Source organism: Lissotriton vulgaris, chromosome 11 (assembly GCF_964263255.1).
Source record: "Lissotriton vulgaris chromosome 11, aLisVul1.2, whole genome shotgun sequence".
Classification (NCBI taxonomy): Eukaryota; Metazoa; Chordata; class Amphibia; order Caudata; family Salamandridae; genus Lissotriton; species Lissotriton vulgaris.
Window position 1 is genome coordinate 515958538 of NC_141699.1, and position 21911 is coordinate 515980448.

Consider the following 21911-nt stretch of genomic DNA (forward strand, 5'->3'; position numbering starts at 1 on the left):
CATGAATTACTAACTGCAATAGATATCGCAACACATGAGAAAACTCCTCTTACCATACTCACCGTTGATGCCGCAAAGGCTTTCGATAGGGTCAACTGGGCCTTCCTTGAGAAAGTTATGGTCAAAAACAACATAGGATCAAACTTCATACATATGGTAAACCAAATATATAAGGATCCAAGATCTAAGGTTCTAATAAATGGTAGTCTTATAGAAAACATAAAGATAAGCAGAGGAACGAGGCAGGGTTGTCCTCTTTCTCCTCTACTATTCAATTTATACATTGAACCGCTAGCGAACAAGTTAAGAAATAACAAAAAAATCACTCCATTTAAACACTGCACATGGGAGAAGAAAATCGCACTATATGCGGATGACTTAATGATTTTTACGGATGACTACTTAAGAGCCAAGGATACAATCGGGAAAACTATAGAAACATTTGGGAAAGTTTCAGGATACCTGGTAAATCAAACGAAAACGCAGATCATGACATGGAACACTTCCTTTCAAAGTAATTACATAAAAAATGAAATCAGATACCTAGGAATCCTAGTGAATCACGATATAGAGAAGATTTCACAACGCAATCTGAATAAGGTAGCCGGAGACGTAAGGAAACTGCTCGAGGCTTGGGCCTCTTTACCATTGAGTTTGATTGGGAGGTCAAACATAGTCAAGATGACCATCTTACCAAAGTTCACCTTCCTATTTAATGCAATACCATTGGAGTTTGGAAAAACGGAGCTAGCACGAGCACAGAGAGACATTACAAGCTTCATATGGGCAGCAAAAGGCACGAGGATTGCTTGGAAAAAGATTAGGAGGGGCAAGAAAGATGGAGGGCTGGCCAGCCCGGACTTGGTAGAGTACTGTAGAGCTTTCCAATTCAAGAACATCAAAGTACTACTAAAAAGTCATGACAATTACCCAACCTACTTGCAAGTAATTACAAAGTCAGATGACCATGCACTGTTTACGTTTGGACACCCCAAGTACTTCAAAAAAATAAAACTTAAGACACTAAGGGATGCAGCAAAGATTTGGGCACAAATTAGAGGTATCCTGAAAATATCGTACTACAGCAAATGGGCCCCCATTCGGGACTCCCCTGGAACTCCAGAATGCTTCAAAGATATTCTTGCATTTTCACTAAAAAGAGCCAATGTAAAGTATTGGGGACAAATACTAAACGGGCCGAACCTGAAAACATGGTCAGAGCTTCAAGAGTTGACAAACTACACACTATCCAAATTCAAATACTACCAAATTCTAAGTTGGTCCAAGTCTCTACCCAGTGTAAACGGTAATGATAAAGTGGAAAACGATATGGTTAAAACAACACGAATACAAAAAGAAGTAGCGAAATGGTACTGGGCTCTGATAACGGCCAACGATATAAACCTTAACATAGAAACACAAATATGGGAGAAAGACATTTCAACAGCCGATCTAGACCTAATTTGGGAAAAATCTGTGGCAAAATGCTGGTCAACTTTGAAATCCGCGGCCTTGTAAAGGAACCATCTGTATACAATTAATCGGGCTTATTGGACACCAAGAAAGCTCTCCAAATTTAAAAATGCAGGAATAAAGAAATGCCCAAAATGTGGAGAAGAAAGAGCAGACGACATCCACATGTTCAAAAGCTGCCCCCAACTGAAAGAATTCTGGGACCAAGTTGGTAAGACCCTGAGCACTATCCTGTCCAAGCAACTAACTGTGAGTACAATTCTTACCCTTTTTGGGATTGTAGACCCAGGAAATGAAGGGGGGCTCACCAAAGGGCAAGAAAATCTCCTCTTTGTATTAATAGTTCTTGCAAGGAGGGAAATTTGAAATAAATGGATAGGATCTTCTAGCCTAACTCATGCAGACTGGCTGAACTCGGCCATAAGAATTAACAAACTTGATAGGATAGGAAATGTAAGTAAGAGATTTAAGTTCTGGGAAAGTTTCGAAAGTTTCTTAAACCCCAAATAAGACCTAAATATAAGTCCTATGATTAACGCGATACATCTTCTGGTGGCCAAGTATGATACTTGTTGAGTAGTCAAGTTGACTAGCTCCCCTCGTTCCAAATCAGAAGCAATGGTATGTAACGGGTAAAGGAAACTCCTCAAAAACCAACAAGAGGAAGATAAGAACTCCCCAGACAAGAGAGACCGAGGGGCAGTGTCGGAAAAGAAACAGAGGCAGACACCTGACACTCCGTAATCATACAGATATCGCAAGATGAGGACAAAAAAAAAAAAACAATAATTTCAATCATAAAGTTTCATTAGTCTCAACCAATTCCACTAGGAGTTAATCCAGCTTTCCAAATAGAGACTGGACACCATAACACTTCACCTCGAAGCTTTGCTTTAGCTCCTCTAGTAGCAAATATTGCTGATTCATAGCTATAAACGGCAAGAAGACGAGCTAGCCACATTTGAAAACTAGGAGGTGAGTCTTCCTTCCAACGGGCAGACAATATTAATCTCAATACAGCTGTACCAATGAATAGTAATCTTTGTTCGGATTTAGATAATTTTAACGAATCATCAAAGCCTAAAACAAATAGGGTGTCGGACTCTGGGAGTTTGTGAAAAAATAAATTTCTCCCAGAATGAGGAAATCATACTTTTTATGACAAGAAGTTCAGAGCAATTACTGAACATGTGAATTAAAGTAGCGGGACCCTGTGAACATCGTGGGCATCGATCGGTCTCTCTTTTACCCCACACGAAGAGTTTGGCCGGGGTAAAGTAAAGATCGAATATTGTTTTAAACAATTGAGCCTTTAAATTACTAGCCATCAAAAAATTATTACTCATCTCGAGGACTCTGTCTATATCAACATCTGGGTTGTTGAGTTTCACCGCCCATTTTGTTTCTATTTGCTCAATATCGTCATTTGTATTAGTTAAAAGTATGTCATAGAATGTTCCTATCTTAGTTTTTTGAGTGGTAAATGCTTCAATTAAGTCAATCTTTTAGAGACTGATTGAATCACTTTTTGCTTTTAGTTTGGCGTGCAGTTGAGCAAACTTAAGAAAATCCCCTTCAGAAAGACCAAATTTTGCTTTTACGTCGTGAAAAACAGTGTGTGCACCATTTAACCAGACATCGTTAAGAACTACACATTTTAGTTTTGAGAACTTCACATTTTCAAAGCTAAAAAAAGATATTCTTATTATTCACAGAGATTCAAGTCAAACTCCAATTATAGTATTTAACATATGGATATAATACTTTACTTAAATTTTTTTAAACAAAATGTAAATTTCCAGTTCAGTGCAAACAAATCAGACCACATTTTTGATAATTACTTGTGTATCAAGTAAGATAAGAACCCGATACATGTTATAGGATGTTCAGAATAAGTATTTACTCCTCTGTGCCTCGGAAGTAGCTGCAAAATTTCAGAAATGTTATTCAAACCTTCATAGTAAACATCATGATATTTCGGATACGATATTATATAGTCTTACTCAAGTGCAACTTACTTTTCTTATCCCACTCTACCAGATGTATTCTTGATGCTCCTTTCACGATGGAAGAGGTTTATAATGACATCAGAGTTTTAAACACCAAAAAAAAAACATCGGAGCTTGCTATAGCATTCACAAAACAACTTTCTCCTGGTATCTTTGTTTCAGGAGTTTGCGACTAAAGCTTCTGTGGAAGAATCTGTTAAAGAAGGAACAATTATTGTATTTTCTTCCTAAAACAGATAAGGATCCTACCTTAATCCCTAATTATGGCCCTATCTCACTCATTAATCAAGCCTGCAAAATCTATGCTAACATTTTAGCAACTAGACTTTCTCCAATTCTGAACCATATTATTCATCCTGATCAATTCAATTTCAATTTTAATGAAACTTTATTTCTTTTTTTGTTCAAAACCATAAAATTACATATACAGTAATGCTAGCAATTCATAATACTTTTTGTTAAAAACATATATCATAATAAAGTGCAGAGGTGCAAGGATATAATTTCATCATTACAAGAAGACCAGGAGATTGGAAAAAATCCATTGCGTAAGGCCCATTACAGATCCATACATTTTCTATATTTAACAGTTAATTAATAAAAATTCAGTAACTTGGAGAATACTATCATTGTGCAAAAGTTGTAAATACATCAGGGCCGGTCTGATCTGAGTAAAATTAAGATTTCTTAAAAGAGTCACCAGATAGCGCTTACGGGGGTATTCATAAAAACAACATAAAAATATCAAATGCAGCATGTCCTGCAGAGACTTTCCGTCGCAGCCGCAGGGAGCTGAAGTCTTGTTAAAATTAGCAGTTCTTGGCCTAATAAGCAGATGATGAAAAAGATTCAGCCTGAACCTAGTTAATAAAAAAATTTCATGAAAGGTCAGGGAACCCAATAAATACGGCTCAGTAGTTACACACGTTTTCAACATAGCATATTTTCTGACACTCGGCTTCTGGAGCTCTATGCCTTCCCTCTGGGTCTTCCTATCCATGAGGAAGGCCTGTTTCGTTACCTCCAGGTCCCCCTTGACAATATGACTGGGATTTTCAAACAAATCGGGATGCCCCAGTCTAGAGAAACTGGATTTCAGATATTTTATCCATGGGATAGCCAGTGCCTTGTCCTGAGACAAACAGTCGATCACAATCAGGTGTGTCAATGGGATGTCAGGATTCAACCAAAGTTTTATCCAACAGGTCAGTGGACGTAGGGAGAAGATATCGCATATATATTGTGTCCCCAATTCTTCATGAACTGCAAGATTGGACGTACCTGAGGGTACACACAGGAGACGCTTCATAAAAGAATTTTCAACAATCTGCAGCTGCTCACCACCGACATACCCCCATATTTCGCTACCATATGTAGCCATGGCCACTGATTTGGCATTATAAAGTTGCAGCATGGCGCCAGTAGGTTTTTTCCCCAATTTTGAGGCAAAGTTAAAAATAGAGGCGTTCACCCTGACCAGTTCTCCTTTCTTTTTAAGGAGGTGCAGACTCCAGTTTAATTTAGTATCCAAAAGGACCCCAAGGTAGGAGAATGTTTTTGATTACTGCTTCGTCTATTTTAAAAATAAAATTTCTTCTGGGTTGTTGACCTACTTGCATGACAAATGATTTAGAGTTATTAATCATTAGGTCTCTATCTGTCATGAAGGACTTAAAAACATTTAAAAGAGCTTGAAGGCCCCTTTCAGTCCTTGATATTAATACTGCATCATCTGCATATAAAAGAACTGAAATACCCCGCCGACCGACTCTGGGGCAGTCAGAAGACACCTTCTGTAAAACGCTATTGAGATCATTAATATAAAAATTAAAAAGGAAAGGAGCCAGGATACATCCTTGGCGGACTCCCTTTTTAATATCAAAATTGTTTGTCATGCTCAGGTATTGAGAGTATCTAACATTATCTCTGGTATTGCTGTGGAGATCTATAAGAAAATCAACAATACCACTGTCCACCCCCTTCGCCCTCATGTACTGCCACAGCTTCCGCCTGTTCACACAGTTGAAAGCTGAGGACAGGTCCATGAAGGCGAGGTGGATGGTGCTCCTCTGAGCCGCTGTGTACTTACTTAAGATTAAGAATAGGTTAAGACATTGGGTTATTGTTGAGCGACCACTGCAGAATCCATACTGGGAGATGGACATGATGTTATTTTCCACCACCCAACCTGATAGTCTCTGCAGTAGTATCCTTCCTATTACTTTTACCATGGAATCGATAAGCGAAATGGGTCCGTAGCAATCTGGGCTGCATTTGTCCCCTTTTTTGAAAACCGGGACAATTGTTTAGACCCCCCCAGGATTGTGGGCATCCACTTTGCACTGCGGCATTAAATACAGACTCTAGAATGGGAGCCCAAAGGGAAGGCTCAGACTTAAATATGTCCGGAGGAATCCCATTTGGTCTGGGTGCATTCCCGGCTGTTAGTCCCATGATACCCTCAAGAATTTCACCCCTGTCATTGCTAATCTTCTTTCCATTAATGGCAGGTGCCGGGCTGGAAGTTTCTGACATAGGACTGCAATATAGTTGCTCGAAATGCACTTCCCAGTCCCCCTTGGGTATATGGCATTCAAGGCCCTTACCGGTCTCCTGGACAAGAAAAGGCTTTTTCATTACGACCCAAAATCTAGAGCTACTCTTTAGAGTTATGGGGTCCAGTATCTCGTTCCAGGCCTCTTCCCTTAGGGATTCCTTACGTTTGGCTATAATAGATTTATATTCTTTCCGGGAAAGTTGTACAGTCACCTGTTCTCTTGGTTTAGCTACTAAAGCCAGTCTGAGGTTACTTGCTGCTTTAGTGCAGTCATGATTAAACCACTTTGGGCGGATGTACGTTGTTACAACGCATGCTTTTACCACGCATGCCTTTACAACGCAGGTTTTTCAATGCAAGTCGTTACAACGACTTGAGTTGGGGGGTGCTGGATAGTGAATAGTTTAATTTACTATTCCAACTCCAGTCCCCGTGGATAGTAGGGAAGGTGTTGGATAGTAAATTAAACTATTACCTATCCTAGAGCGCCCCCCCAGCGCAAGTCGTTGTAATGACGTGCATTGAAAAACCTGCGTTGTAAAGGTACTGCGTGGTAAAAGTTGCGTCGTAAAGGATGTTTCCCACTTTGGCCCACATTGGCTTGATTTTTAGCTGGTGCCAACAGCAGTTTCGAGACCTTAACTGATAGTGACTGAAACGCCCCGAGCACCTTTCTAGGCTGTATGCCTTCTTGAGTACAAGTTGTAATTTCATCTTCACATATGACTTTGATGTCTTTATACAGCAGATCTGGCGTAATCTTGGACCATCTCAGTCTGCGTCTCCAATCAGTTGTGCTCAGTCTTCCCTGACTGGGGTTCGGCCCTTCCTTAGCTATCCAAGGTCCCAGCAAACGTACAGTGAGAGGGTTATGGTCGCTAAATTCACTCTCTTCAATAATAAAAGAATCCACAAAGACTGCATAGATAATGAAATTAGCACATAGTCAATGAAAGTTCCCCTCCCATGACCCTTAAAAGTAGGTGTCTCAAATCTTTTGGCGGGATCCATCAAGGCCATGGTTGGTGTCACATCCAGATCATTCAATAAGTCATTGAAAAGCTCCCCCTCAATTGAGTGTACTAAGTGTAAACCATTAGATCGTACACAGTTTAGATCTAGGATACATTTGAATAAGGGGTCACCACAAGGGTGAACATCTTAAGGTTATGCAGGCTCTGTTTCATTGACATACTAATGAAAACATTCAAAGCAGATAAGTGACTAAAATCTGAGCATGAGTTAACTGAATTATAAAAATGTACCAGACCAGCTAGACAATTTTCTCCATTTAAAATTAAACCAAAAATACCAGAGTTTCAGTCCCAGTTTTTCCGCTATTTGCAGCTGCGCCATGCCCTCACCCCGAGCATCGCCAACCTAGACTCCTTACCGGAGTTCAGCCCGGTCGAGGCAAAGGTGTTTATGGGGGATCTGGGGGACAGAAAGGTTTCCCGGATATACCAGACGCTGGTCATTCATTGCTCCTCTACCCTACACTCTCTTCGGGCGGCATGGGAGGTGGACGTTGGCCCTCTCGATAAGGACGACTGGAGGGAGGCTCTAGAATCCCCACGTGGAACCGCCATTGCTGTCCGGCTCCGCCTCATCCAATTTAAATACCTGCATCGGGCCTACTATACTCGTGAACGATTGTGGAGAGCTGGGTTGATTGCATCCTCAGAATGTTTGCGCTGTGGGGCGGTGCCTGGGTCCCTGATACATACTGTGTGGTCGTGTGGTCGGTTATCTGATTTCTGGAGGGGTGTGTGGAGTTGTCTGTCCGAGGTCCTGGGCTGGGACCTTCCCCGCACCCATCGGCTGGGATTATTGCACGTCATGGACGGCATTGGTGGGAACATATATAATCGCCATCTGCTGCTCTTGGGGCTTGTTGTCGCCAAGCGGGACCTGGCCCGGGCATGGAAGGCGGTGAGGGCCCCCCCCTGTCTGCGTGGAAAGCTGGGCTGGACTACTTCATGGGCCTCGAAAGGCCGATCTTTGAGGCGAGGGGCTGCCCGCGCAAACACTACAAAATTTGGAAGCGATGGGCCGACTACCGGGGTCTGTCACTGGATCCCGCAGCGGAGCGAGAGGAGGACATTTGATGGCAAAGACATTGTTGGCCCGAGTCTGCGACGCTCCAGTCGCGCTGCACCTACACCTTTTATTCTATTGCTATGTGTACACGTGTGGTTGGGGGGTGGGAGGGGGAGTTTGGGTGTTGGGGGGGTCGGGGTTGGGGGGTAGGGTGGGTTGGGGGGGTTTCATACTGAGCCTATTCTTAAGACCTGCTTGGACATTTGCTACCTTTGTGATTTATTGTACCGATATCGTCGTGGTGATCTCCGGTCTTGGGGGTGCCACGGTTTTTTATTGCTCATTTGCTCAATAAAATTGGTTGTGAAAAAAAAATACCAGGGTTAGCAGATGGTACTCTACGTACTTTACAAGTCAGTGCAACAGCAATATATGTAACCAACCCCCCCTTAGGTCTTCCCATGTTGGTTGCAATGGCTGGAACATAATATGCCTTATACCCTTCTAAAAAGTGATTACATTCAATAGATCAGGTCTCCTGCAAACAAATTATGAGATACTGTTTAATGTAAGTAATCCAATTACAATCATGCATCTTGGCACTTAAGCCGGCAATGTTCCAAGAGATTACATTGTTAGAGCTCCTCTTACCCAAGGTAGCTTCTGTGATTCCCAGATCAATCGATCTCTCCCTTCCCTGTTCTCCCGGGCCCTTAAGTCAGTCGCAGGCTTCTAGGACTGATAAAAGTTCAAATCTATTTTGGGTTGGGACACCGAACCCGTTCCTACAGTGGTTGCCAGGATTGTTAAGTTGTAACCCGGGTGGCGGATAGCTGGTGAGGGGTCTTGCCCTTGAATTATCTCTTGTGCGCCAAATACCTCCCTGGATAGGTCGTGTCAGGCCTCTCCTAAAAGCGGGCCTATAGAAAAAGCCTAGAGGGAGCAATTCAATTGCAGTACCAGTCATCCGCTGATGACATTGTCCGTCGGATAGTAATTGGCCAGCAGTGGAAGGATTATCAAAATTAACAATGTTACAGTCCCACTCCTATTTTTGTTTGTACTGCCAATCGAGCTGACCCTACGTAACATTAATATATTATTTGCGACATTCATCCTCCCTAGGGTGTTTTGATTAAGCCAGTAGGTTGTTTTGTTCCATAGTTGCTCGTAGCTCTCTGACTCCCGTGTGGGAGAACAGGAGCATTCCCCAATATGATCACGTATGGGGTCACCTCTGGGGGTAAATCAATGACTATGGGACAGCGGGTCGCACTGACTCTTTCGTCCAGGCTCAGTTGGAGGTCGGGTAAGGGCATATCCCTCCTAGTACTTGACTGTTGTGTGGTAGAAACCGTTGCATCAGCAGGACCTGGAGGGCTTAAGTTATTAATTGCTGGGGCAGTCGAATTGGTACTACTACTGGGTGTCTTGGATTTCCTGCTAGTGGTAGAAGGAGGATTTTCTATATTAGTAGTGGGTGCTGTAACCGCTGTTTGCTTTCCATTCCCACCGACCCCATCGCTCACCATTCTCGATTTAAACACACGCTCCCTTGTCAAACATCAGATGGATATTTTCCTTCTGTTGGACACGGAGAAACCGGATATTCTCCTACTCACGGAGACGTGGTTAACTCTCAACTCCGCCCCTGATATAATAGCGGCGCTCCCACCTAACTATTATATCATCCATGCAGACCGTTTCAGCGGGAAAGGGGGGGAGTTGCAGCCATTATCCGCTCCAACTTGATTGTTACCTCCCTCACTTGTCTCTCACAAAAAAAAACTGACAATCTAGTGCTGAAAGTTACTACCTCCCACTCGACGATAGCATGCGTCCTATTGTACAGACCCCCTACCCCGATGCCATCATTCCCTATGACCCTGAGTGACCAACTTGCTAACTTAGCACTCGAACACCCTAAAATCTTCTTAGTAGGAGATCTGAACTACTGGTATAATGATCCTCTGGAGGGCCCACAATCGGCTGAACTGACTGACCTTCTGTCCAACTTAAACTTCACTCAACTAGTTTCTTCCCCCACCCATTGCAAGGGTCACATCCTAGACCAGGTGTGGTCCAATACCACCTGTATAACTGCCCGACCACTCTACCATGCCTCTGGTCAGACCACCTATTTCTTCAATTCAAATTATGTATCACCCCCGCCACTATTACTGCACCAGACGCAGGCGGGTTAGCCAGGAACTGGAATGCAATGGATAAAACAGCTTTCCTGGAGTCATTAGCCGATACCATCACCCCCCTCAGAATGAGATCAACTCCTCTGTATCCATGCTTTCTAACTGGCTACAAACGGCTAGCGATCTTCATGCCCCTTTTAAAAAACTCAGATTAGCACGACGCGCTGACGCCAACAGATGGTTTTCCTCTGACCTAAAAGCGAGGAAACTGGCCTTACGGCAGTTAGAACGCCACTGGCGCCGTGACTATAATCCTGAACTAAAAAGGATCTACACTAAGGCAAGGAAGGAGTACATGACCAACATTTCTGCTGCTAAGGCGGCTTATTTCTCATCTAGAATCTTGGAATCCACAAACAAATCTAAAGACATCTTTTCCATTCTCAACGAACTGACAAACTTAGACACTGTCCGCCCCAAGATAACTCCCACCCAGTCTCTCTGCGACTCACTTAATGTTTACTTTACTGACAAAATATTAGACATCAAATCCAGTATCCCTCAACCGGTGTTCCCTCTTACTTCTGGCATGACAATTAAGCCTAACCTCAATACCCTCAGTAGTTTCTCACCTATCACCCAGGATCAATTCCGGGAACTACTGACTAGAGTAAAATCTGCCGCCCCCTCAGACAGTTGCCCCCCCACATTTTGAAATAGTGTTTCTCGACATACCCAGCCCCTGCCCTCACACTCCTGAACAATTCCTTGACTCTCAGCATAGTCCCCGCAGCGTTCAAGGAGGCCACAGTCATCCCTCTGTTAAAAAAAACCCTGGGCAGACCCAGCTTGTAAAGCTAACTTCCGGCCCATCTCCTTATTGCCCTACCTGGCAAAAGTTATGGAGGCCCATGTGGCGAAATGCCTTTCTAACTTCCATGAGGAGTCCCTCTGCTTTGACCCCCACCAGGCAGGCTTTCGACCGGCACATTCTACAGAAGCCGTAGTCACCACAGTCCTTGACACGCTGCGAGACTGCGCTGACAGACGCTCCCCACAGGTCCTGGTGCTCCTGGACTTATCTGCCGCTTTTGACACGGTCGATCACAACATCTTGGTCGACCGTGTCGAACAGGCTGACATTCGCGACCTAGCGGCCTGCTGGCTGAGGTCCTTTTTGACAGACCGCAACCAAACACTCCGTCTTGGAGACCTAATGGGTGCCAAACAACCAATCACTTGCGGAGTGCCACAAGGTTCCTCCCTGTCACCCCACCTATTCAACCTATACATACTCCCCCTGATTCAGTCTCTAAGAGACAAACAGGTGAGAGTCTTCAATTATGCCGATGATTTACAACTGCTTTTTACCATCGACAACACTGAAGACTCCATACTGCATTTTCAGGCCACCATGAGTTTTATTAAAACATGGATGGACCAGAACCAGCTTAAACTGAACCCGGGAAAAACCGAGTTAGTACTGACAGTGCTAAGTACTGGGGCCCACAATACTGGCCTTCTGACCTGGGCCAAGCCCCAACACCCTCCTCGTCAGCCAAAACACTTGGTTTCACCGTGGATTGTGATCTGTCATTGAAAGCACAGATAGGTCAAGTGGTCTCCAAGTGCTTCTTCCAACTAAAAAAGATCCGGAAGGTCCGTCGCCTACTTACGCCCGAGGCAATCACCCAGGTCGTGATCTCTACTGTCCTGTCCCATCTGGACTATGCGAATGCCATCTATCTAGGTCTTCCCAACTACCTATCCAGACGACTCCAGATGGTACAGAATCATGCCTCGAGGTTAATTCTGAACCAACCAAGGCGACAGGCAGCTACCCCCCTGCTGAGGAAACTGCATTGGCTTCCAGTTACCCAGCGCTGTGCCTTTAAAACCGGATGTATACTATTCAAATCCCTTTACTGTAAAAGTCCCACATTTATCAACCAACTTATCTCCAGATACACCCCATCTTCAAACCTACGCTCATTCCACCTGAGCCTCCTCCAGACGCCTTCTTTCAAACTTAAGCGCGTCGGAGGTCGTAAGTTCGCCACACTTGCCTCCTGCCTGTGGAACTCCTTCCCTCTGGAGATCCAGAACTGCCAAGACCTTCTGTCCTTCCGGAAAGCCCTGAAGACCTGGCTCTTCAGACAAGCATTTCAATAACTCAACTCTCCTCAGCTATGTTCATGTTACTGGTGATCGCAGCGCCAAGAAACCAATCGTGATAGTGCGCTTAAGAAATACTTTGTTAACATAACATAACATTACATTCCCCATGGCAGTTTCCAGGAGCAGAAGCCTGGATTCTATCCCAGTGAGCTTCAGCATGATTGGTGCCAACACGGTTTGCATAATACCTTCCAGTTTCCCCCAGAACTCTCCCCCAGACAAATTACAAATCTGTGCTGTTCCGTCACATTGTAAATATCGGGTGACACCACTGTCGGCTTTTCCCCGGTGTCATGAATATCTGCTATCGTTGTAACCTCACTACCTGTAGCTACGCAGCTCTGTTTAGGCACCCTGGTATTTTTTAGGGAAGTGGGTTTTTTCGAGCAGTTCAAGGCTGGCTTTTCTGTTTTATCCCTGGCCCTTAGTCTAGATTTTACCGGGCTCGGGGCCTGTTCAGGTGTCCCATTAATTAGGCTATCATTTATTGAGGAAGTGTCACTATCTGGCTGCATCACCGTTAGTTGGCCAGGTGGGGGGGTTGTTAGTGACTCATTACTCAATAGAGCAGGGGAGGCTGTTACTCTTCCAAATAGAGGGTCCATAGAGAGCCTACGTTCAGTCCGGGAGATTTCTTTAGGAACGGCTGACTCGACCCTAGTCAAATAGGCATCTAGGGTCCCAATCATCCCGATTGTACCAGTGTCTTTCTCTTTGCGTGGCGCCATATTGGACTTCTCAACCAAAGAAGCAAATAATTTACCGTTTAAGTGGGCTTAAACCACACAAGAAAATAAATGTAGGAACAAACACAATAGTATTTACACCATCTGAATTGAGACCACCCAAATATAGATTGTTTATAGTTCCTGTTATCCTCTATAATACAATGTTATTTCCGTAAATTCTTTGTGCCTTTAGAAACCTAACCGGTGAAAAAGCACTCAATGTCAATGTAAGTCAGGTTTTAGCACTAACAGAAAAAACGTCCAAACGATCCCACTTAGCAGAATGTCACTTAAGCAAGTTGCGATTATGTCTACTCACAGCGTTTCTTACAGTCAATTTTAGGGGGTGGCCCAGCCCAGCCTCTTCTGGCCCCTTATGGCCACAGATGGCCCCGCCCTTGTCCCGGGCTTCTCCCGGCGCCACCCGCGCGCGTCCCGCGATGCAGGAGAAGCTCCTCTGCCTGGGAGTTGTGGTCCTTGGCTGTTGCCCTCACGGCGGCGGAAAGGACTGCAGGAGCCAAGCCGTTGCCCTCACGGCGAAGAATGTGCGCTGCTGGAAATGACCGTTGCCCTCATGGTAGGTGTCCAAATCTCGGGCGCCCCCGCAAGGCACTTGTCACTCCCCCGCTTTCAAGCGCCTCCGGGCGCTGGCGGTGGCGTCAGAGGTGCGCCGTGGACCCAGGGGCACCTGGGAGTTGTGGTCCTTGGCCGTTGCCCTCACGGCGGCGGAAAGGACTGCAGGAGCCAAGCCGTTGCCCTCACGGTGAAGAATGTGCACTGCTGGAAATGACCGTTGCCCTCACGGTAGATGTCCAGATCTCGTGCGCCCCCTGATCCTGATCAATCTGGTTGTCTGAAAGGTAGACTATCTTCACATAATACTAGATTACTTTGTCATGTTCTGGCCTCCCTTAAGAAATGTAAATGTCCCCTCATGATTATAAGCTTTAGATGCTGAAAAGCTTTTGATAAGATTGATTGGAAATTTCTATTTAGATCTATGCAAAAATGCGGTTTTGGTACTACATATATCTCAGTGTTTAAAGTGCTGTATTGTTCACTCTCAGCCAACATTTTTATTCATGGCATTAATTCTTCACCTTTTCACTTGTTTAGAGGCACCAGGCAAGCATGTCTTTTATACCCTCTACTATTTATTTCAGCCATTGAACCACAATTAGCTGTTAATCGTCTTCTATGAATAATACAGGCATTACTATCAATACTACCGTACTACAGTACTATCAATACTACAGCACTTATGCACATTAAGTTTTACTTTCTATTAGGAACCCTGCATATACCTAACTGGTGAGATTAGTTATTATTGATAGTAATGCATTAGTATAAGAATACACTTTAAATATCAATAAAAACAGATTTATTTCCTTTGAACATATTTAGAGTGTCCATATGTTACATGCCACTGATATTATATGGAATACCATTGGTCTTAAGTATTTTTGTATTTATTTGTTGCATAAAATAAAATATTACAGTTTATTTAAATTGTAAAAAATATTAACTAAAATGGATGGAAACATTGGTTAAATGGTCTTTCCTCAACTAAACATGGTGGGGAAAAATCAACGCAATTAAAATTGTAATAGCTCCTCAAGTGCTATATGTCCTATCAATGTTACCAGTTAGTTATCTTACATCTTGCTTTACCGCTTTTAATATACACATTGTTAACTTTATTTGGAATAATAAGGTCCAGAGCATTAAATACAGGACTCTACATACTTACAAATTAGAAGGAGGATTGGGTGTCCCAGTTTTTAGGAAATATCTCTTTCCCTTATAACAGCACAAAGTGTTAATTGGTTCTTTAAATCTGGATCCTCACTTAGCAACACTATGGGTATTAATTAGGTGAAATATTGTAGCGCTATTTCCTTCGCAAGCAATTCTTACTATGGATCTTAAAAAACAGCAATGTTTTATACTCAATATGACAAAAGATGCTACATTTATTTTGGATGCAACATTTAGTATTAGAATTGTACCTTCTAAAAATATAATTTTGGAGAATAATCATTTGAGTAAACTGAATACTGCGATCTCTTGTTCGGAAAAATTGACCCATGCTGGTATATTTTATATTTCAGACATTTGTTGTAGTAATGTTTTTGTTTTTTTCTCATTTTCAAGTTCAATTTCAGATTCCTGTTAGCAAATATCAAAGGTATGTTACATTGTGAAATGCAATTCTTAATACCTACAGTGGTTCTATTCTAGCTCTTCAATCTTCAGCATGAAATTGTTTTTTGGTATACATAGTTCATCTGGTCATATTGCTTCTAAAACCTATAAAAATTGATTTATGCAAAGTCTTTTAATTTACTAAAACTAACTGAATTCTGGAATATCATCTTTGACATAGATTACTCTTTGCAAACATGGATCACAATGTTGATTCATTTTGCCTGCTCTGCTGCAAAGGATACATTTGTATTGGTGATGTCCAAGTATCTAGCGCTTTGATTGGACATTCGTCATTAGATCATGACTTTTCTGATGCTTCCGTTGATATTATAAGTAAGCAGAGCTACTATTGTTAATTCTTGGGTGACTGGTGACCACAGATATGTCAAGGATGTGCTCTGGAACATATGGACACTGATATGATATTGCTAATTTTTTGGGTGTTTCTCTACAGAGAGACTGCGTTGTGGAGTGGACCAGGGAGATCGCAGTTTGGTTGAATATTATAAAGACTGATCTGGTGTTTAATCAGGCGATTAATCTTTTCTTTTTTTTTTAAATCTGTTTTTATATTTTTATAACTCCACCCATATCATACAGCGATAAATAAACTTTATACCATACATCACATCATCGGATCCAGAGTCCATAGCCCAGAGTCCATACAATGTCCAATCATTAGATATTCCTTCTTGTATTATACAATATAAATCACTGCACCATAAACATCTAGATATACACTTATCTATTACAACAGGCGCACATCATCCGACCTAATACGCTGTCTTTGTAGCAATATAAACAATAACATTCTCAACAAACTATCACAATCTAACTCCCTCCCCCCACCCTCTGCCTCAGGTGTGTCCAAACTTCTAAGCACTTAGTCGAATATAGATATCAGTTCCTTCAATTCTCGTGTCAGAATAACTTGCGGGACAATACCTGCTGCACTCCGTATATCCAGCCTTACCCCAGTACCCATCTCAGTGCTAGGCCCTTGCTGCCAGCTCCGCTCTATGAACGATCAGGGGGAACTCTCTAGGTCATCCCCAACAAGGCCCACCTCCGAGTCAGTGTCAGGTTTTGCAGCGCCATTACTAGAGCCTCCCATGCTCTTGCTGCTTCCATTGCCTTCTCATTATTGGCACGTATAGCCTATTGCAACCTAACTGTACTCTCGCTTTAGGCCCATTTAAGTAGCTCCGATTTCCATTTCCCTACGGCAGGGCCTCGTCGTGACTTCCATTGTGCTGTGATCTCTCTCTTAGCTAGTAGTAGGCCTAGGTCCAGAAACTTACTTGTGATTTTTGTCTTAGGGGTATGCGGAAACCAATGTAATATTCAGGTACCCATGTCAGTATCTATGCGGCGCTCTGTAATGCCACAAAGCACTTAAACAACCTCCTACCAATACGTTCCTAGTTGCCCGCAGGTCCAGAGCATATGAGGTAAGTCTGCCTTCCCTAAAATAGTGCACAGGCAGTATCGGTCCGAACGTATCAATTAATCTTGGCCGGGGTTAAGTAGGCCCTATGCAATATAAAGAAGTGTATCAGTTGAAACCTAGCATTCCGTGTACTCTTCCTTGCCCTTACTCAGGCGATTGCTCTTGTGGTTGCTTTTGCCGCTGGCCCAGCTCAACTGCCCTCTTTATGATCGCAATATTACCCTAAATGTGTTAGAACATTTCTAGTGGCCTCCTTCCCCCAAGCAAATGTTGTTCTTTCTCAAAAAATAGTGAAAACACTCAGAAAGCAAACAACATGTCAAAAACACCCATGGACAGAAATACATATCTGAATTTCAATGTAGTAATTTTAACTTCAGAACCTCCTAAATTGTTTCAAAGGTTGGAAGTGTATGGTACTACCATAGATAAATCAGCCTCCTTGTTTTGGACTGGAGCAGAGACAAGACAATGAAATCAGTTAACAACATTGTGAGGAAGTGAGGTGTATTATGTAAAGTGGTGTGGTTGTGCAACCTCACATTGTAATACACTTACCAAACCCTTTAGGGCACTAGGATTTTTTCTTAAACCTTCAGCTCAACCCTGGGTAGCTGTGGCTCTGAGCAGCAAGGAGTACACAAAGGAACACGTTTTCAGAATTTAAACTGCACCAGACAATTGAAGAAGACATTGACAATACACCAAAGACATCCAACACCAATTTATAAAAAATATAATGTATTTTTAGACACCATAATGAAAAAGTTGTGCTGAAGGGTTCGGGAGATATAGAATTTACGAGGTATAGTAAATCAGATTATTTCAATCAATCACAAACAAGCATTTGCATATTCTACAACTTTGACACTCACACACTTTTTCACCAAAATGTTTGGGCTAGTTGGAATGAAAAATAATACAAAGAAATCCTTGGGTCTAGAGTGTGATCGAGATGTGCTGAGATACTGAGAGAGATATAGGGAATAACTATGGGGTATTCCCTTTGTTGCTTGTTTTAATATTAAATAACCGCTCCTTTTTAAACTTGCCTTTCTTTTAGTGGGGTTGTAGATCGGAGGGCAGTCTCAATGATAGGTATGCCCGTAACATAATGCACCGGTATAACGGGCTCAGTATGTAAAAGAAAGCCCTCTGTTGGGATAGTGACCCCTGTGTATGTGTTAACTGACTACAGGATGTGAGGTGATGATACTATTCTCTCTGTCTCCTATCTTTCAGGTCCTAGACCAGGGGATTAAGCTCGGCTGTAGATTTGTTTTGTACACCCAGATGACAATCTCAAACGAGATGGGTCTTATTAAAGGTCTTCTTTGGACTGTGTCTTTTACTAATGTTACTTTCGGCTCAAGGAAATGGACATAGTCTAAAGTTCATTCCAGGGGGACTGGGGAGGAATTTTACTTAAAAATTCTGTCAAGTGTAGGTGCAAGTGGACACACTAGTTCATAGTTCCAGAATCTATGAAATAGGGTGGACTCTAGATACCATCAGTGTCTCTCTGGTTCTTCGAGGACTTACGTGGACATGTCAGGAGCACTGGGTCCATTTCTGGTGGTATATAGGTTGGTTGTTTTGCTTAAGTCTTACATTAACTGTTAAAGTACCAGTCCGGTTAGGCAACTCTTTTCCCCTCTCCTGTTCCAAGTGCCGGTCTGTGTGTCTGAATAATGGAGCAGCACCTTTCCCAAGTGTTGCCCATTAAAGGTGGCTTCTCTTTTGAAGCACGCCTTTTGGACCAATACCTGTGTGATTTCCTGTAGTAGGTAGATGACACCTCCTTCCAGAGCAAGCCCCTATTGTTTCCTGCCCTGGTAGTCATTAGCACGTCTACCCAGGAGGTCAGAAAGCTGTCTAAACTATAGGACCCCGTGTGCACTCAGTATGGGCACAGGGGACTTATGGCAGCAAAGTTGCCTACTGCAACTTGATATAGTAATTCCAACCTGAGAATCTTGAATAACCAACTTTGGATGCAAGCACCATTCCAGAGTTAACATAGCTGAGAGGTCAGCATGTAACTCTGCACTCATCAATTGGGAAATCAAGTGTATCCAGAGTAAAAATTACACTTCTGCGTTTTCACTGTGAAAACATGTAAAGCTACAAGGATTGAGGTGGAGCCTCCAGCAGGGCCGGCCTTAGGCATGTGCAAGCTGTGCACCTGCACAGGGCCACCAAATCCCATGGGCCACCACATCAATATATATCCTTAATATAATAATCCTCTGAGGATGGATACATATTTGTGTGGGGGCCCCTGGCAGGGATTTGGTGGCCTCTGGCTCTATACAACTTCCAAACACCATGACCCCCCCTCTTCACTGGCCTCCGCGCTCCGCCCCACCCGGACCCCCTCTTCCGGGGCCCCCTAAATACGCTCCCTGCCCAGGGCCACCATGAACCTAGAGCCGCCCCTGCAGGATACGATCGCAGCACTCCGTTAAACTTTACAGATCTACGGACATAATATCCGTGTTCCGCATAGCTGCTGCTGTATAGTATTTGGATCCCTTTTGGATACTGACCCACGGTGTTTTGTCTCTATCGGCTATTGGTGTGCCTGTGCTGGTGTTATGGACGATTTCAAATACTAACTAGACTTTTGTTACCCATACGAATGAGCATCCACCACTCGGATTGGCTCCTTCACTGCTTTCATGTTTCATTCCTTATTTGGCCTGACTCAGGTACCATTCGATTACTTCTACATATTATTAATGCGCTTTGGCATCAACATGATATGAATGAAAAGTTCCATGTACTCATGTATGCACGTATTTTTCCATAGCATACGGTGCTTACCTATAAGACACTCATCTGTTGCATTTAACCCCACCGGGTTGGAAGTATCACCGGTCGAGGGATTATACGAAGCGTGAACGTGCCATACAGCCCTGAAGATTCAGAGATAACTTTATCTCTGATGAAACACGTGTCGGCTGGATGCGTTGTGTAGATCACCTAATTAAAAAGAAAATACAAAGACACCATCGTTGGATCGGAATCAATTTGTTGTTCTCTAACTATATGCATTGTCTAGATCTTAATTTGTGTGTGTGGTCGGGTTAATCTTTACTGTACATGTGACAGGGTTTCCCAGTCCGAATTAGGGGGTTATTAGGATTTCCCCTTCCCAGGCTGCACCACACCTAACTGTGTCCCCATACATTTACGTGAACCTGTTGAGCGCCACTACTTCCTGGATAATTAAATCCTACCCCTTTTACCATTAATATATAAAGCTACATGTGCTTGCTGTCTGTGGAAAATGTTGAACCCTGCCTCAGGACTTGATCGGCATGCCATGGGAGTGACATACACATATACCAGGGGGAAGTCTGCCTTTGCCATTGCCTTTGCCATTGCTTTAAATGGCAAAGTCAGGCCAGTAGTTAAACTGCTCTTCCAGCCTGCAAATAGCAGGCTGGGAGTTTTGTTTTACTCATGTCCCACCGATTATGGCATACTCAGTGCTACAATCCCTGGTGGGACCCTTTAACTAACTTACCCTGGGTCCCATTTATTGGGGACCTACAGGTAAGCTAGCTCAGGCACTTGGGTAAAAGCCAATTCGACATGTCAGTTTGCGGATAAGGGCGCAGGCACTGAGCTCTGCGTAGCAGCTCTAAGTGCACTCTCAAAGACGAAAAAGCAGCAGCATTAGTCCAAACAAAAATGTTGTGACTATACAAAATGGGCTTTCCTTACTAAATTGATATCCGCTTCGGTGCAGTCTTGAGAAGAGAACAAGAATACAGATTTTCCTTTCCTACGTTTCCTACGTTTAACCAAGTCCACTGACTACGTATTCAGAGTGATGACAAAAATGTAGGAGCAGAAGTAGACTTTGAAACTGTACAGTGATTGCCCCAAGGAGGAACATGTTACATTTAAAACTTGGAACTGAAATTCTTTAAAATTGTTAGAAGCAGTCCATAAATTATGGAATTTAATATTGATTAGGTTGCAGTCTGTAGCTTTTCTTCTGGTTCAAACTGTTGGTGTGGTGGGGACCACTAAAATATTATTGGCTTCCTTTGCCTTTTCTGACTTGGTTTGAAGACACGATAAATTGTTTTCCACCTTGCTCATAAGTTTAACTAACCCTCATCAACATAAATGTTCGTTTGCCCTCATACTAAAGACCTTAGTGCACAATCAAAATAGCCCTTAAAAGCATTAGAGAGAATCCAAGGCATACTAATTAAGCCAATCATTTTTTTCCTGCCTTCCCTCATTCATCTCAGTACAGTTGTTCATTGTTTTAGTTTTAGTTATGTTACTTCGTAAGAAACGCAAACAATGACTCAAAATAATGAAAGTTGTGTGTGATGTGAACACCTCCTCTAACCTATAAAATGTACAAATTCAATCCGTTTGTAGGTAATTAATGCCAGTGTTATATTTTAAGAATGTTGTTATATGTGCATTATTTTATTTTGTAGATACAAGTGAGCCAGCTGATTCATCTTTAATCAAGTGGCTACTGGTAGGATTTGGAATCTTTTTTCCAGTGGTTTTCATAATCAGTGTGGTTATAATGAAAAGACGTTCTATAAGAACATACTTTTGGAGAAGAAGTGAAGCTTATGAGTAAGGAAACATTTTTTAATTGCTACTGCTAAAGTATTAAAATAACGTTCTATTTGGAACACGTGACCGCGGGTATGTACAATATGTGAAAACGAGTTAAATACAAAATATAGAAGAGCTCGTAAAAAAGGAAATATTGTTTGAGGTGCCATGTTTGCAATCATGTTGTCAGATCAAATTGTTTGTCTATATTTAGTGAATGCTCCTGCTTGTGAAGATGCTTTCTCTTAACCAGTATCTTTCATGTTCAGTTAACAGGAGGGAAACCAATCCTTTTTGGTGATCTAGTTTTATAGCTTGGTTTAACTTTCTACTTTGTTTCTTAGTGTTGCCTCTTTCCCACAAGGCACACTTTTAAAGGTACGTGTGTCAATCAGGATGGGAGCATCGTGCTGCCTCAGCTCTCATAGAAAATAGGGCAAGTTTTGTTGATTTGGACTTTATGAATGGTAAAGAATAGAATTTGGCAATTAGTGGTAATGAATGGATGGATGATCTACGAGA

At 42.7% G+C, this 21911-nt stretch overlaps 1 protein-coding gene across 1 annotated transcript in view; it reads left to right on the plus strand.

Moving 5' to 3' along the window:
* LOC147683095 (disintegrin and metalloproteinase domain-containing protein 9-like) overlaps positions 1–21411 on the plus strand; it is a 2555772-nt gene extending 2534361 nt beyond the window's left edge. Inside the window, exon 17 of the mRNA XM_086942496.1 lies at positions 21260–21411. Coding sequence (XP_086798622.1) covers positions 21260–21411 — 152 coding nt within the window. The remainder of the gene's footprint in view (positions 1–21259) is intronic.
* Positions 21412–21911: the final 500 nt, after the last annotated feature.